The 16,336-nt window shown below is 37.3% G+C and overlaps 1 protein-coding gene across 7 annotated transcripts in view; it reads right to left on the minus strand.

Annotated features, from left to right (window-relative positions):
* LOC102562823 (transcription initiation factor TFIID subunit 4) overlaps nt 1–16,336 on the minus strand; it is a 214,010-nt gene that overhangs the window by 104,944 nt on the left and 92,730 nt on the right. For all 7 annotated transcript variants that reach the window (XR_009455290.1, XR_009455289.1, XR_002091939.2 and 4 more), the window contains exon 13: nt 2,410–2,466. Coding sequence is in view for 4 of the 7 variants with exons in the window: in XM_019492905.2 (XP_019348450.2) it covers nt 2,410–2,466 (57 nt within the window). In the remaining 3 variants the exon portion in view is untranslated. The remainder of the gene's footprint in view (nt 1–2,409; nt 2,467–16,336) is intronic.

Genomic DNA, 16,336 nt, shown 5'->3' on the forward strand with positions numbered 1-16,336 from the left:
CTTGTAAACCTAACAGTATCACCTTCATCAGTTTACACAGAACCTGGAGGGAGACAAAATTCTCTTCTTGAATGTGGATCATCTGCTCATTCAAGAGAAGACCAGCTGGCAGTGCAGTTTTGAAACTGAAACAATTTTTAAAGTTAATTCAAAGCTTTTCATTTCAAATAATGTAATGCCCCAAACACCATCTGGCTAATACATCTTTTGGTATTACAAAACTGGTTATTTTGTCTCAGCAGTTCCAATGCAATTGACAATCAGTATACAATCAGCTACTGATCCAAATAAGTGACATTAAAACTAAAATCATATCATTCCCAGTTTTCTCTTACCCCTTTTAAAAACCCTTTTTAAAATAGCTTAAAATATTTTTGGTCAAAAAGCACTGAATAAACTGAAAAAAGAGTTTCAGGATTTTAAATACTAAAAGAAGAGTCTTATCCTGTATTTCGTACAATTTTAAATACAGTGAATGAAATTCAACCTTAGACAGCAGCAGACTGCTAGCCAATTAAGCACTTCCATTAGGAGGGTGGGAAGCAAGGCAGGGCTAAGGTACAAAAACCTAGATGTAGCACTTGAACAAAAAACCTGGTATTCATTCCACAGAAACTCAAACAGGTTATCACGTACTTGACAACAGTACTACTAGTATAAAAATCACACATCAGTTTGATCTGAGTATTACCAATTAGCTTATCACCAAAATATTTATTAATTCAGTAACATTTAAAAATTATACATTTTCTCTTATTCATATGTATATAGCAACACTCCCTCTAGTGGATCAAGAAATGCAATGTATACTGAGATTCCTTCAAATTTTTCAATTCAAAGTGGTGCTCTTACAATTACTCAAAACATAAAAAACTAAATCTGCTAGAGAATAAGTTTTCCTATAAAGATGTAATCCTATTGCAGTCTGATTACTTGTTAAAATGTATATTTTTACTAACAGAGATAAGCATTTTTATTTTGCCAAAAATCCAATGAACTAATCAGGATTGCACTGAATGAGACTGTGGCACCCCAGATCCAATGAACTGCAAATATTTTCTGGGACAGTTTACTTACAACAAGATATAAAATATAATTAAAGCCACTATCTATCTAGCTTAGCTTCACACAAAGTATAAACCATGAACATTTGAACAGTGCTTCTTTCTCACTTCCAGCAGTAGCACAGCTTTAGTTGTCATTTCAGCAGCACGTTTTGATACATTTCACGGCCTTCAATTATTTTCAAACACTTCCAAAACCATTTTTTCTTTTATATCTACTGTCCACCTTAGCAATCTTTGTCACTAGCTAGCTTTACAATTCTGTGACTTCTCCAGGAAAATGACTTGCATAAATTATGAAAACATTTTCAAAATCATTAAAGTTGGAACATAGTGACCCATGGTACAAAGTTTATATTAACTCTTTTTAGACAACTCTTCTTCATTGCATATTTATAGCAATTTGTAGTAATTCACACAATGAAAGGAAACCATACCTATTTAACAGATTTACTGTCTGTTTGCACATACACACAATTTTTATGGCTTTGGGAATTATAAAATATTGAAAACACAGAGCAAACAAAGAATAGTAGAGAGAGATAAACAGGAAGAATTATCATATGTCTCTTTCTGCATAACAACATTTCCTAATGCATTTCATTCATAATATTATTGGAATTTAGGTATAACTAACAGTGACCAGGGTTTGCCAAGTAGGTTACTGCTGAGGCACAGTATTTCAACTGATGGATATTTTAGGTCTTTCTATCTGAAGGTAGTTATGGACTGATCTAAACATGTGCATTCCTTAAGCAAGGAATAGGCTCCCCTCACATTGTGAGGGTTTAGGGCACCTAGCACCCTACAGAATTGGCCCCTCAAGCTATCAGACCAAAACTACAACTACTGTTACCTGCCTTTTTTTTTTTTTTTATATAAGTACAGGAATTAGGACTAGTGAATGAATAAATGCAAGACATCCCTACAGAGAAAGAAATGGTGCATAGGTAATGACAATATTTAGTAATATTAATTGTTACAGGAACAAAACTGGTAAGCAAAAGTAACACAGTTCTAGAAAATGACATTTTCAGAAAGACAAAGGCATACTTTTTCCACCAAAATCTAATGCTGCTGTCATCAACAACCCAACAAAAGCTACAGCCACCTAAAATGGAAATGAAAATGTAATGTATGGAAATATTCTCTTATAAAATCTCCTTAGGCTTCACATGTATTAATGTATTAGTTTGCAAACATTAAGATCAAAGGCAGAGCAACAAATACATCCTAAAAAGTTTTTAGTCAGATTTTTATTAACGATATACAAGTAGCAAGGCATAAAAAATTAATATGTTCAAGCCTTGAAATGTCAAGTGTAATGATCTCTAGCTCTGCTTACCTCCTTTGCTTTTTGTTTCAGTCTAGCTTGCTCTGGGTCTTCTTGCCTTGAGCGACTCTACATGTTTAAAAAAAATGGAAAAAAGGTTAACAGATGGTTTAAGAACCCCTCATGTTGCAGTAAGTTAAAAAATAGCAAAGAAAGGGGAACAGGATACAAGGTGTCAAGGATGGGATGCTTAAATTCATAGAAGTGCAATTTCAAGCCTGTAGGCCTCACCCAATACACTGTTAAATATTCAGTTGTAAATAAAATCTAGTGGAGGTTTAAACAAAAAGGCTCAATCTACTTATGTTATTACCAACTCTAAAGTTTCAATAGAAGTTGGAATATGTTTCTATTATTTAATAGGTATATATGCATTCATTATGAAAACAACTCAGAAAAGGAAAATATCTGAATTAAGTATCTATCAGGTGTTTTTCATTATCTAATTTTGATTTAAATCAGTAAGTCAATTATACTCCCATATTGTACTGACAAATTTATTTTAAGGTTTTATTGTAATAAGCAGGTATTGACAGAGAATGTGCATAAATCTTATAAAGGCTTCCTCTTAGCTATTAAAGCAGCGTAATTACAGATGCAAATATTCTGTAAAAGCATACCTTTTATACAACATAAAAACGCGTGTAAGGTTCAGGTCATTAATGCTTGCTTCTTTTTTTTTATTAATTTTGTCATTTAATGAGCAGTACATGATGCCATGCCAAATGGCAATTTTTAATAGGCAAATGGCAGCTTTTAAATCCATAAATAACAACCATATGCCCTATACATAAAAATACAACTAAGGATCCAGATCCTATACTTATTTTCATAATATATGTAAAAGCTTATAACTATAATGACTGTAATGTTTATATATTTTCAAAATGAATTAGAAAAAAATCAAATTTATGGAATTCAATAATGACTCAAAATTACAGGCAAATTACAAATGTAGTATTCTAGGTTCTCTATTTATAGTATGACTGGTTAAAATTCAGATAAAACAACATATCAAAGCTATAAGCAGTCACAATAAAAGTCATGATCACCATGTGAACAATTATTCATGTCTTGGCACTTGAAAGGTATAATTATTTTTTCTTATTTTCTTTTGTACATTTCTTTGCATGTTAAGTTTCCAGTTAACCTCTAACAGGCTACAGGAATAACAATATTTGTACCATTCCCTTCCTCTCCTCTGTGTTTCTAAATCAGAGAAAGGTTCAAGGTTTCAGAAAGGAAACTATGATTTACAAACATATAAGTGATGATGGTTTTTTGGTTGGTGATTTTTGCTGAACATTTTATAATGTGTTCTCATTTAGAGTGTAGGAATTTGAAAGTCCAAAAAGAACAGCAAAGGTTGAAGAGAGACCTAATTTGGCAGAGACAACCTAGAACAGACCTGACTCCCTCTTAACAGATATTTGGCAGTTAAAGTGAAACTCGCTCTGAATTTTGTTTACTGATATTATTTTTTTTTTCAAATTACACTGCATGTAGATTAAAAGGCATCATGCCAAAAAACAGGACTAAACTGGATTAAATAAGACTTTACTGTATGTCTGAAAGTCATCAGGCATATTAGCTTAATCTTTCCATAAAACCTAATAGTGAGTTTACAGCTGCAAGTGTAAACAATTCCCATCCCTTTTTGCTTTCTTTTATTCCACTCAAGCCATCTTCTTAATACTACTTTTCATATCCTTTTTCACTCTGGTCTCCATGTTTCATTTTAGGCCAACCCTTATACTTGGAACCCTGCTCTACACCCAGCGTGCTGCATCTCTATCCTTTCTGCCTTCAAATATACACTTCTTCCAAAACACCTTAATGCACTGAAACAATAAATGAAATAGATATTAACAATAAAAATGTTAAACCAGGGAAGTAACTTTTTTTTTTTTTTTTTTTTTTACAATTGTTCATCACTATTCAGTTACTTTGGTTTTTGATACAACCTACTAACACAACCTCCCGCATCTTTTTGGCCACATCTAAACAAAAAAATAGTTAATATATTATAAATATTCTAATTAGCACTTTTTACATGCTAGCGTAGACAGACATTAACATTTGTGGAAACTTGTTCTCCTGGTCACGGTTAACTACAATCGACTGTTACCAACCCTTCTCTTTATAAAGATACTAAACCTTGTCTCCAGTAAAGTATAACAACATGCTCATCTGTGATAAATATTTTCTAACATTTTAATATGTGGTAACATATTTGAATCAGTTTAATGTCTGTAGATGAATTAAAAAGCACAATGTGATATAAGGTTTCAAATAAATAAGAAACTAAAGTGCTTCAAGTTCATAGTTTGTCAATTTCCCTAACTTGCTGGGACCTTTTTTCCTAGCTTAGGTACGTACTTACTTAGAAAGACCCAAAAGGTGTCACGACTTGCACATGGGAGATCTGTATCTGTGGAGCTCCTTCTGCATTTAGAAAGTATTCAAATTTTTCTTTAAAAAAGGGATATTTTTACTACATTAATTTTTGTTTTTAACTAAATACACCCCCCTCAGTGATTTTTTTTTTCCAAATCAGAGCACAGATTATTACGTACATAAGTAGAATAATAGTCCCTTTTGTTGATGCAATCAATGCTTACAGTTCATAAATTTAGTGGAATAATAATTTATCCATGCAATCTGTAAAATCAGTGCTGCGCTTTATATGAATTTTGCATCATATTTAACAAGTTAGATATGAGACAGGATTCAGAAACATTTTCGAGCTTTAAGCTCATAGGAATTGTATTTTAAAAGCTCTCAGGGCTTTCCCCTTGGGTGCAGGTTTGCCTTGTATTTTCAGTCACATTTCCATCACAATTAAGGCACTGACAGCTTTACATTTTCTTTTACACACACACACACACACACACACACACACACACACACACACCCCCTATACTAGGGGACTTTAATATTTCAAATTCTGTTTTTTTTCATTAAATAAAAGTTAAGAGTCACAACTGCAGGTGCTGCACTATTGAGAACCACTGCTGTGCCAACAGTTTCAATTTTAAACCTATTTTCCCCATTGATGACATTAGAACTTCACCCACGGCTGTACCAGCTTACAACTTTCACTTTTAATTAAAGAAGTTAAATTGGCAACATGAAACACTTTGCTTTCACATTAGCTTTGTTAATAAAAAGTGAAAGTTAAAAGCAGCACAGCTGAGGGTAAAACCCTATTCAAATGATAGCCACTATAAGGTGGAATGCAAGAGTGCAAGTGTGATATTATTACTATTATTACTACTACTACAATTGGAGAAAGTAACAAAAAATTAAAATCCAGGCAACATCCCCCCCTTGCCAGGTGGGGGCTCATCAGAAATATACAAATAGTTTCAGTTCAGAGAGGTGTTCTTCTTATCAAGAGCAGCACTACATCAATTGTACTCCTGAGCTGGAAAGAGTGAAAGGATTAAATGAGCAAACAGGTATAGGCACTGAACCTTCTTCCCACTTTCACAGGTAGCCCTGGAAATTCGCTAGCAGTATGGGGTAAGGAAATTTCTACTGACTTTAACTGTGCTATATCTATTCAATGGAATGGCCTTTAATCTGTAGTGTAGTCAAATTTGGCACCATCCACACACAATAAAATTAACTTTAAAAACTATTCAGGAATATAATAATAAACTTACTAATGTAATGATACTTCTGCCAGAAAAGCAGTAGACATTCTGCATTCTTGCAATCACTGTATTTATTTTTAGTGCCCATGAATTTGGCAGGTTAGTCTACAACAAACACTAAAAATAAGTGAAATAAAAAACAAAAAGGACGTACTACTAATGAGGGCCCAATATGATGATATACATCACTCAATTAAAGCAATTATAATTTGATAGCATCAGTTATAATATGTAATTAACCAGTCTCAGCAACTGCTACGTTTTTCTCTTTTTTTTAAACCAGGAATAACTTCAATGGATTATTAAATATATTATGTAAGCTTCATGGAATGGACTCTGGAAGAATGATTTTCATAGATTTTCATGGTTGGAAGGGACCTCATAGATCATCGAGTCCAACCCCCTGCCCTGGGCAGGAAAGAGCACCAGGGTCAGATGACCCCAGCCAGGTGCTTGTCCAGTCTCCTCTTAAAGACTTGAGAGCCTATTCCAGATTCTGGTCACCCTTACCGTTAAGAAGTTCTTCCTGATGTCTAATCTAAATCTGCTCCATTGTTTCTAGTTACCCTGAGGGGTGCTCTGGTAAATAGAGTATCTCCTATTCCTTGCTGCCCCCACTCCGATGAACTTATAGACGGAGGCTGAAGAGGTTCAGGTCCCTCAATCTCTCCTCGTAGGACCTTACCTGCAGGCCCTTAACAATAAGAGTAGCCCTCATCTGGACCCTCTCAAAGTTATCCACATCCCTTTTGAAGTGCAGCACCCAAAACTGCATGCAGCACTCCAGCTTCAGCCTCACCAATGCCACATGGAGGGGAAGTATCACCTCCTTAGATCTGCTCGTGATGCACCTGCTAATGCATGACAGAGTGCAGTTGACTTTCATAGATTTCATAGAGATTTGGGCTGGAAGGGACCCCGGAGGATCATCGAGTCCAGCCCCCTGCCCCAGGGGCAGGAAGTCAGCAGGCACTGCCCAGCTGGGGTGGTGTACAGGACAGAGGCACAGCTTGTGGGGAGGGGGCGGATCCCACCACTGCTTGCACCCCGGGAGGGCATGGCGGGCTGGGGGGTGCCACCGGATCTGCGTGGGGCAAGTGGGTGGGCTGCAGCCTTGGGCTGGAGCCAGGCTCTTCTTGCTGGGGGCTGGACTCAGAGTGAGGGCTATTGAGAGGGCTGCAGCCACCCCAAATTTTGCCATAGCTCCCTCCCAGCTTTACTTATCACTTCATCACATTGACAACTCATGTTCATCTTGGAGTCTACTATGACTCCGAGATCCCTTTCTGCTGCTGTGCTGCTTAGAAAGTCATCACCCAGTCTGTGTGGTGTTGATTCTTTCAACCTAGGTGCAGCACTTTGCACTTATCTTTGTTAAAGTGCATCCTATTCTTTTCTGCCCACATTTCCAACCTGTCCAAATCCACCTGAATCTGTTCCCTGCCCCACACTGTGTTTACTTTGCCCCATAATTTGGTGTCATCCACAAATCTGATGATTGATGTTAGCTAGCAATGAAATATTTCAAAGGGAGACAATGGGATCAGAAAGGAAAACCCATGGACTGCTCAACAGCAGAAATGTAGTCCCGCTGATGCAATGGATCCTTGGTCAAGAGGCTGACAAAAATTTAAATTTACTGACAGCAAATAGGATGATGAGACAGAGGAGCTGCGATCAGAGTCAAGGATTAGCAACTCTGTTAAGAAGGGCAAACTCAGGGCTGTAAGAGGACTGAAGCCTGCCTGTAAGCAGTTAGGTAAGCAGAGAAGAGAAGAGATTTTCCTGAGCAACAGCTAATTTGGGGGAGTTTTTCTAGGAAAAGAAAGGAAAAAAGAAAACGCTTAATGACAAAATAATAATTAGCAGCAAAATGGGAACTACACCAATGGCCAACCATCCCTCTGTTGACAAGGCCTGACATCATGATAGAGGAAAGTAGAAGTAGGGATTAAAGAGTCCTCTCCAGCTGAGAGAGTCGGGACAAGGAACATGGAAGTTAAAATGGTGATGGGGGCTGAGTCCATGGAGAGCTTTGAAAACTAGTTTGGTAATTTTGCATTGGATTTTGAAGATGGATAATAAGCAGTGAGGACCTGTCGTAAAAGAGCGAGACATTAGTATCAAGTTGGGGCATGATTAACAAGTAGGCAGTCATCCTACTTGAGACAGAATTAGGAAATGTTTTGGAGTTGGCAATAGGTAGAATTACAGACAAGGGAGATACAGAAGGCAAAAGGAAAAAATGGTATAAAAATTATTTCAAGATTTCTGACCTTGTGAGCAAATTAAATTATGTTTTAAAACTGCAAAAATATCAGGCTATTGCCTCCATGCACGCTAGTCTCCTTTTATCAGTTCACAACCCAACACCCTCAACCTGGATTATGTACCCCTTTCCTATTTGAGCCAAGAGAACCTTCTTCGAACTTTAAACTCATGTCTTCTGCAAGAGATCACTATCCTCAGTCTATGCATCTCCACTGTACTTTTATCAAAGCTGGTGGTGAAGCTTTTGACCTTCTTCTGAAAAATCCTTTGTTTAGTCCCATTTTGCTGCTAATTGGTGCATTTGCTGGCCATTGGTGTAGTTTCATTAGTATAAACATCTATTTTAGAGACAATTTACACCAAGTTAACCAGTACTGATGTAAACTTTGCCCATACTAGAAATCTGCACTGCTGCAGCTACAAGTGGCAGAAATCCCATGGAAACTTTAGGTACTAAGGAAGTTTTGTTCTTCAAAACTTTTCCTAATATCATCCTATCTTTATAAAGCATTCAGTTATACTACATTTTAAGCCTCCTGTACAAATTAAACCAAATGTTCTATGCCCATTAGGAAGCTGCTTATTAGGGGTGTGCGAAACAGGTCCTATATGATTTGGATTCAGCCTGAATCAGGGACAGTGATTCGATTCATTGATTTGGATCACTGTTCCCAATTCTTTTTGGCCGAATCTGAAGATTTGATGCTGATTTGGAAAACCAGCCATTCGAACACAGACTTACCTTTAAATGGTTTTTCTACATACCTCGAGGCACCAGGAGTGGCTCGTGAATACTGCAATGCTGGGGCAAATGGAGTGGTACACACGAGCGCAGGGGGCCCTGTGCGTGCTTGGTGGCAAACCAGGAAGTGGACCACAAGTACTTCTGGTCCCCTTCCAGGTCTGCCGGGGAGCGGACACGGGAGGCCCCCCGTGCGCTCCCAGATCAGCAGTCAATCACGGGGGGACCCCAGATGTCCCCCCCCAGACCCAAAAGGCACCAGTCACTGAGCAGGGAGGGTGTGGGGGGCCCCCCAGAATGCTCTCCAGCAGACCCCGAACTGGACCTGAAGTGCTTCTGATCCACTTCTGGGTCTGCTGCCAGGTGCGCTGTGGAGCCCCCCGCACTTCTGGGGGACACTCCATGTGCTCCAGCATTGCAAAGTTCATGAGCTGCCTGCTACCTAGAGGTATGTAGAAAAAACATTTAAAGCTGTGTCTATGTCTGAATCGCCAAATCTCTCTGAATTAATTTGGAGGGTTCTGATTCGATTCAGCGAGATTAAAGGGTCCTCTGATTTGATTCAGAGATTCAGCCACCGAATTGGGCCGAATCTCCGCCAAAATGAATCAGGGACCAAAGCTTCACACAGTTCTACTGCTTATACCAAAAAAACCAAACTATTTTGCATATGTGGGACCTAAGCATATATGAAGAATTCCAAGAATCCAATCTTTTATTTTAAAAGTATGACATTTCTCACCCTTAATGAAACAATGGTGATAATAACATTCTTTATATATCGTGTTAACACTATTAATAGCTCATTAACTATTATTAGAGTTATTGAAATATTAAAGCTAATGTTTATGCGAGGAACAACTGTTCTGAATTAATATTTCACAATAGGTACTACATTTTTCAGAAATCTAGATGTACTTACAGTTTTGATGGTGTAAAACCTTTCACCTATAATCATCTAAAAGCAGTAAGACCTTCAAAGCTTGACCTGTCCTTCCATAGTGTGCATTTGTGTGAATTTAGTACTCACAAAAGGTGCCTTACATATATAGAGTCCTATATACAGAAACACTCCATTTAGCTACCATGCAATGCCATGTAGGCAGCAGCAGTGTAACTTTCTTGAATGTTCCTTTGCCCTTATCTACACCACAAAGTTCTGGTGCAAGAACTGTCAGCTAGGGCTGTGAAATGCTCACATTCCATGGCCAGCGACGCTCTGCTGGCAAATTCCCGGCAGAGGTACCACTTTGCCACCATGCTTTCCACTGTTCAGAGAACCAGCGTAGCTGAGAACATAAAAATTTCCTTCCAGTAAAGTTGTACCTTCACAGGTTAACTAAGCTGCCTCAGTGCGGCTGCTGTTCTTAAAGCACTAGCAGCCCCAGTAATAGAAACATAGCCTCCTGAAGGACCAGTATCCTAGGATGGTAGGTAGTACAGTCTTTGGAGTCAATTCAATAATAAGCTTCGCTGCTGATAAGTCATGATAATGAGCAGGCCACTAACTGCCATTTCTACTTACACATTTTGGTCATTAGTTATCTAGCCAGCTGGGCTGAATTTTTAACAATGGTACCTGTTTAATACATCTAATTGACAACTCAGTTCACATAAACACATCAGGGCCTATACCATTATTGGAAAGTACAACCTCCTTGGATAACCTGGTGCGTTCAAACAATCAGAGAAGCTGGAGATAGGAGAGCCTGAGAAAGTCACCAATCTATCAGTAAGTTGCTATGGAATTTTTCTCAAGATTTTATTTAGTTCATTACTGATGTTAACTGGACCACTAACTTCTCTGAGAAGACTAGAACAGTAAGTAATATGGTAAGCATAGCATAACACAGCAATATAGTAGTGTAAATGTGAGGAAGATTTTATCATATTAACGTGGGATGGCAGTAAGGAAATACACTATATGGGAATCACCAACTCTTTTCATGCAGGTCACTAAACATCTATCAGATGGTAATAACTTTTAGTCACTGAGAAACTGGGGCAGATATGAATTGATGGTGACAGAGGGGAAAAGGTTCATTATTCCCTTATCAGTTCCCTGAGCCCTCTAGCTCCCCAAGTTTATTTAGGATCATTTAATATGAACTTTACTAAGCAAGGCAATTTAACTCCAGTTGATCTTTTCTTTCTTAAGTAACTTAAAAAATATAGATATACACTTAGTGACTATCATTAAAAATTAAGCTTTTATTTTATGCTGTATGAGATATTCATGGTATTACACTGTGAAGCTAGAAAGATATCAACACTTACAGCAAGGTCAATATTATATTAAGACAAAAAACTCCTTTTATGATATAAATTGCTCTATTCAACCTTAATCTTCTAGGACAGACTGCTTTCTACCTATTTTACCCAAACAAGGCACTTCCCCATCCAATGTACTTATGGAATGATAGGAAGACAGTTAAGATTTTCACCTTCCCTTTGCCCTTGGATATTTACTTTAAAAGTCATAATTTCTTTAAGTGTTATCATGTAGTAATAGTAATAATTATTATTATAAATTGACAGAAGAGTTTAACAAGAAACAATGAAATGAAAGAATGACATTCTAGAGGCAACAATTTTGCAGGGGATATCTTTACTGGACTCACTGTGTGGTTGGGATAGATTTAGACAAGCTTTCAAGAACTGTGATACCTCAAAATTTGTCTAAATCTACCCCAATGACAAAGTTAGTCCAATAAAATACATCACCCACAAAAACTCTTGCCTCTCACATATTTTCTGGACCTTCACAGCTACATCACTTCAAAACTAAAATAACATTTTGAAGACTGGAGCCAGGAAAAACAAAGAATTTCAAAGAGAAGAGAACAGGGAAGCATGGTTAGACCTTTTTATACCCAAGGAAAAGGCTAATAAGGCTCTTGCTGCCATGTAGCAGTCACAATGTAGCACCGTATCTCCGTCTGCACCAAAAATGGGGAATTGGTTTCATCATTTAATTGCTTTTTTACAGCATTTCTTACAGAGGTGCTTTAGAGAAACTAGTCCTGCACAACAGCACTAGACTCAATTCACTATTCTTCACCATTTAAAAGCCCCAGATTGGATGTAAAACTGGTTCTCCTGATATGATTGTCAGTCAATTTGATTTATGAAGATAGACTCATTTACAGTACATATTCAGAAAATATTTGTCATTTTAACTCTTAAAATATTTGAATTCTGTATTACAATTTGCACTGAAGACTATCATTTGAATATTATTTTTACTGTTTGTGATGTAATGTTAGGGTCCTGAAAAACTACAGTCTTTGGGAAAAACCTCAACTGACTCATCCCAATACTGTTCAATGTCTTAATGATCTGATGGAACATATAAAATGATCGCCAATGGTGCAAAACTGATTAAGCAATAAATCATTATGGAGAATAGATCAGTTATTAAAGACCAACCTGAACTATCTGATGGGACAGGGTCATTTGAACTACATGCATTTTAAAGCAAATACAACATATGTTATCAAAGAACAAAGAAAGTAGCTCACATAAGTATGAGGACTGCAATCTGGGAAACAATTACTTGCACGAAGAGTAAAAGCAACTGCAGAATGTAAAAGCAGGGGAATATCAAGAAAGACTGAGGAGGTGTCGTTATCTCTATCTATATTATTAGAAAGTCATTTACTGAATACTGTGCCTAGTCCTGATGCTCATCCTTAAAAAAGGACACTAAAAACAGAAACAGGAACTACAAGGATGAATCAAAGTCAGAAAATCGTGCCACACAATAAGAATTTAAAGCTCTATGTATTTCGTTTGTCCAAGAGAATACAAATGTACGACTAGATCACCTGGGATCCTGGTTTTCTCTGATAAAAAATCCCCAATTTTCGGGTTAAAAAAAGTAACCCAAAATCCACACTTTTCTGTGATTAAAATGAAACACCACTAAAACACAGATGTATATATATAGTGGTGTTTCAATTTGATCACAGAAAAATGTAAACTTTGGATTACTTATTTAACCTGAAAATTGGGGTTTGTTTGGTTTTTTTTATCAGAGAAAACCAGAATCCCTGTTGATCACTGTCTATAAATATCCAATAGGGAAGAGATATTAGAAAATATAGTGTTCTTTAATACAGCATGTAAGGCATGAGACTTAATGGCTAGAAGCAGGATAAATAATGCTTAGAAATAATGAAGTAATCATTACAATAATTTATTCACACAGTCTTCACCACTTCAGGTCTTAAGTCAAGACTGAGTATCTTTCTGAAAGATAGTGTCACTGTGAATGTGCTGGTGGCCTCTATCTATATAGTATATATATAGTAGAATAAATAAAGAACATTAATAAACATGTTTAGTATATAAATATCTACATAACATTCTGAGGAACCTCAAACTGATTATATAAAAGAGGGACACTAAAATACCCAAAGAAAAGGTAACAAAAAGGTATATGAGAAAACCCAACAAAATAAAGTTTAGGTAAAGAAAGGTAAGGGAAGAAAAATAAAGATGCTGCTTAAATTCTTCCTTGTAACAAATACAAATTACACAGTAAGAGAACCTAAAAGTGGATCCATTCTTTGAATAAAAGAAATAAAGCATAATCCTATGTAAGAGACAGAGAGGAAAAAAACCTGCCATGAAAGGAATAGTTTGAGACTGTGCAAAAAGTTTGTTCTCTAAGAAAGTTTTTAACTTTGCTGTTAAACCCAACGTTTGATTTTATAGTTTCCTCACACACGTAACAAGGCACATTTAATAACTTGTGACAATATCCATACAAAACCTGAGAAGATGCAAGATAGGCAAAGCTCATAGTTAAACCATGCACCCATTTAGGTAGAGCAGATAGGCTGGTGGAGGATGATCTGACACTATCTGCTGGAGGCTGAATGCTACAGTTTACTAAACTGTCCCATAGTAATAGAACAAATTCAAAGTCAGGATATATTTTGGAAACTGATATAGAAAATAAAAAATGCCTCCTGGCTTGCATCAAAAGAATAATTAAGGGAAAATTATTTCCTAATATTGGCCAGTTATTTTTATAAGGACCTGTTATTGTTTATATTAGTAGAGAAAATGAAACACAGCTTGAAAATATGAAAATTTAAGAAAAAATGAAAATAAAACTAAATATACCATTTCTATTAGCTCTTCCTGTCAGGACAGGTTTTAGGTCAAGAACATTTTTTCTTGGTATTTTTAGAATGTAAAGATAAGCTCAGAGGACTCATGGCTGTATTATTTTATGGCTTTCCTGCAGGCTTTTAATTTCCAACTAAACCAAAAGGAGAATATCAAGACAAATTAGAGAAGATAAAGTGCAACAACTGGATCAACTACATATCCTACTTGGAATTATTAATATGAATATCACTTTTTAAAATGAACAATGGCCAAGAACATCAGAAAAAAACTTTCCTAAATATAACTAGGCCTTATCAACAAGAAGGCAATCCAAATTAAAGAGAAACAAATATATAATGCCTGCTTCAACCAATCCAAGAAAAATATTTACCTGACAAAAAAGCATTTGACTGAGTTGATTCTACATTGAGATCATTAAAAAATTAAGTTGGGGAACTAATTTCTGAAATATATAGAAGTATATTATAAAGTCCCTTCCTCATTTGTGAAAGTGAAGGCAACAAAATTAGGAAAATTAACATCTAAAATATGGCACTAAGTTGTCCCACATTGCCTCTCTGGTCCATACTGCAACTAATTACTTAAAAATATTAAGTATTAAAGTTATAGGTATAATTTGCATTAGAAGAATAAAGTCTATATAAGCCTATTTGTAGATTATTTCTGATCACCAGTTTTAAATAGAATCTGAAAGATTAATTAGGTCATCTAATCTATCCCTGTATCCTTTCCACTGCAGGACTGCTCCTTTGAGACCACTTGGTTGTACTGAGTATACCAAAATTTACAATCTTTATACTAAATACAATAGAAGACCACAAGAATACAGACAACCATTTCCAAAGTAAACCAGAAAATCTATACTTATAGATCTGTGAATATCTGAAGATTGTGTTTGTTATAAAAAAATTACAACACAATCAGTTAACGCAGGTATTTAGACATTCCTGGAACATTAATTCTAGAAATTATCTGAACCAAAATTTCTTGGGAATTGAGAATTAAAATGGAAAATCCCTCACTGATACACTACACTATGTTGAATGCTGCACACAGAGAACAGAATTGCATCTACACATGCAATGAATGCATTAAACTGCAGCCAAATGCCCATCTACATATGTGCTCAGGTCAGAAGCAAATTGAGCCTGACAGGAATAGCCTAGTCCAGGGCTGCTCCTGCCCTGTTCTTCTCTACTGCAGCAGTCAGGGGGAGCTCCAGCTGCAGCTGCCTCTGTGCCAGTGCCAGGCCAGCAGGGGGAAAGGGAGCACCCCTGCTTTGTCAGGGGGAAAGCGGGTCAGGCTTAGGCTGGCAGAGTACAGGGGGTCAGGCTCGGGCTGGCAGAGGGCAAGGGGTTTAGCCTCGGGCTTGCAGGGGTATGGGGAGTGGTCAGCCTCAGGCTGGCAGAGAGCATGGAGAGTCAGGCCTGGGCTACAGGGAACAAGGCAGGAGCTGTCCCCAGCTCCAGGGGCAGCTCTGAGTGGCACAGAGCTTGGGGCTAGCCTCAAGTTCCTGCCCCCAGTGCCGGGGACAGCTCTTGTCCCACTCCTAAGCTGAGCAGCAATTATAGCCCCCTGCTACCTGGGCTGTCCAGGAGCAATTTGCTCCTGGATCAGCATCTACACATGCATTCACTCACATTAATACAAAGCGTTATTGGCTAGTACCTGTATCTGTCAGTACCGGCAAACAGAGCTTTAATCTACTGTGTTATAATTACCATGTATGTGTAGACAGTGATGCTTTACTGCACATTAAATAAGTCTAATGTACAGTAAAGCATATGTGTAGATGCACCCACTGACATTCAAAGGGAACTGGACAATTAATCTTATACTCTTGCAAATCCCAGCAAGAGTACTGTATATCTCAGGACCTTATACAGAAAAAGCTTAATTTTGAGAAATGTTGAACCACCAAAAATTCCATTGGTGTCCATGGAATTATGTGCGCTTGGCACAAGGGGGGTGGGGAGAGGGAAGCTTGTACGCAGCCACCCACCACCCTGTGGTGTCGCTATTCCACATGCAGCCACTCCCTTCCCCCTGTCCCCTCTCTGCCCCCACTCTGCAAGGGTTTTCAAAAAGGTTGAAAACCCCTGCCTCAGATAACCAGAATTTTTAG

Source organism: Alligator mississippiensis, chromosome 10 (genome assembly GCF_030867095.1).
Source record: "Alligator mississippiensis isolate rAllMis1 chromosome 10, rAllMis1, whole genome shotgun sequence".
NCBI classification, from domain to species: domain Eukaryota; kingdom Metazoa; phylum Chordata; order Crocodylia; family Alligatoridae; genus Alligator; species Alligator mississippiensis.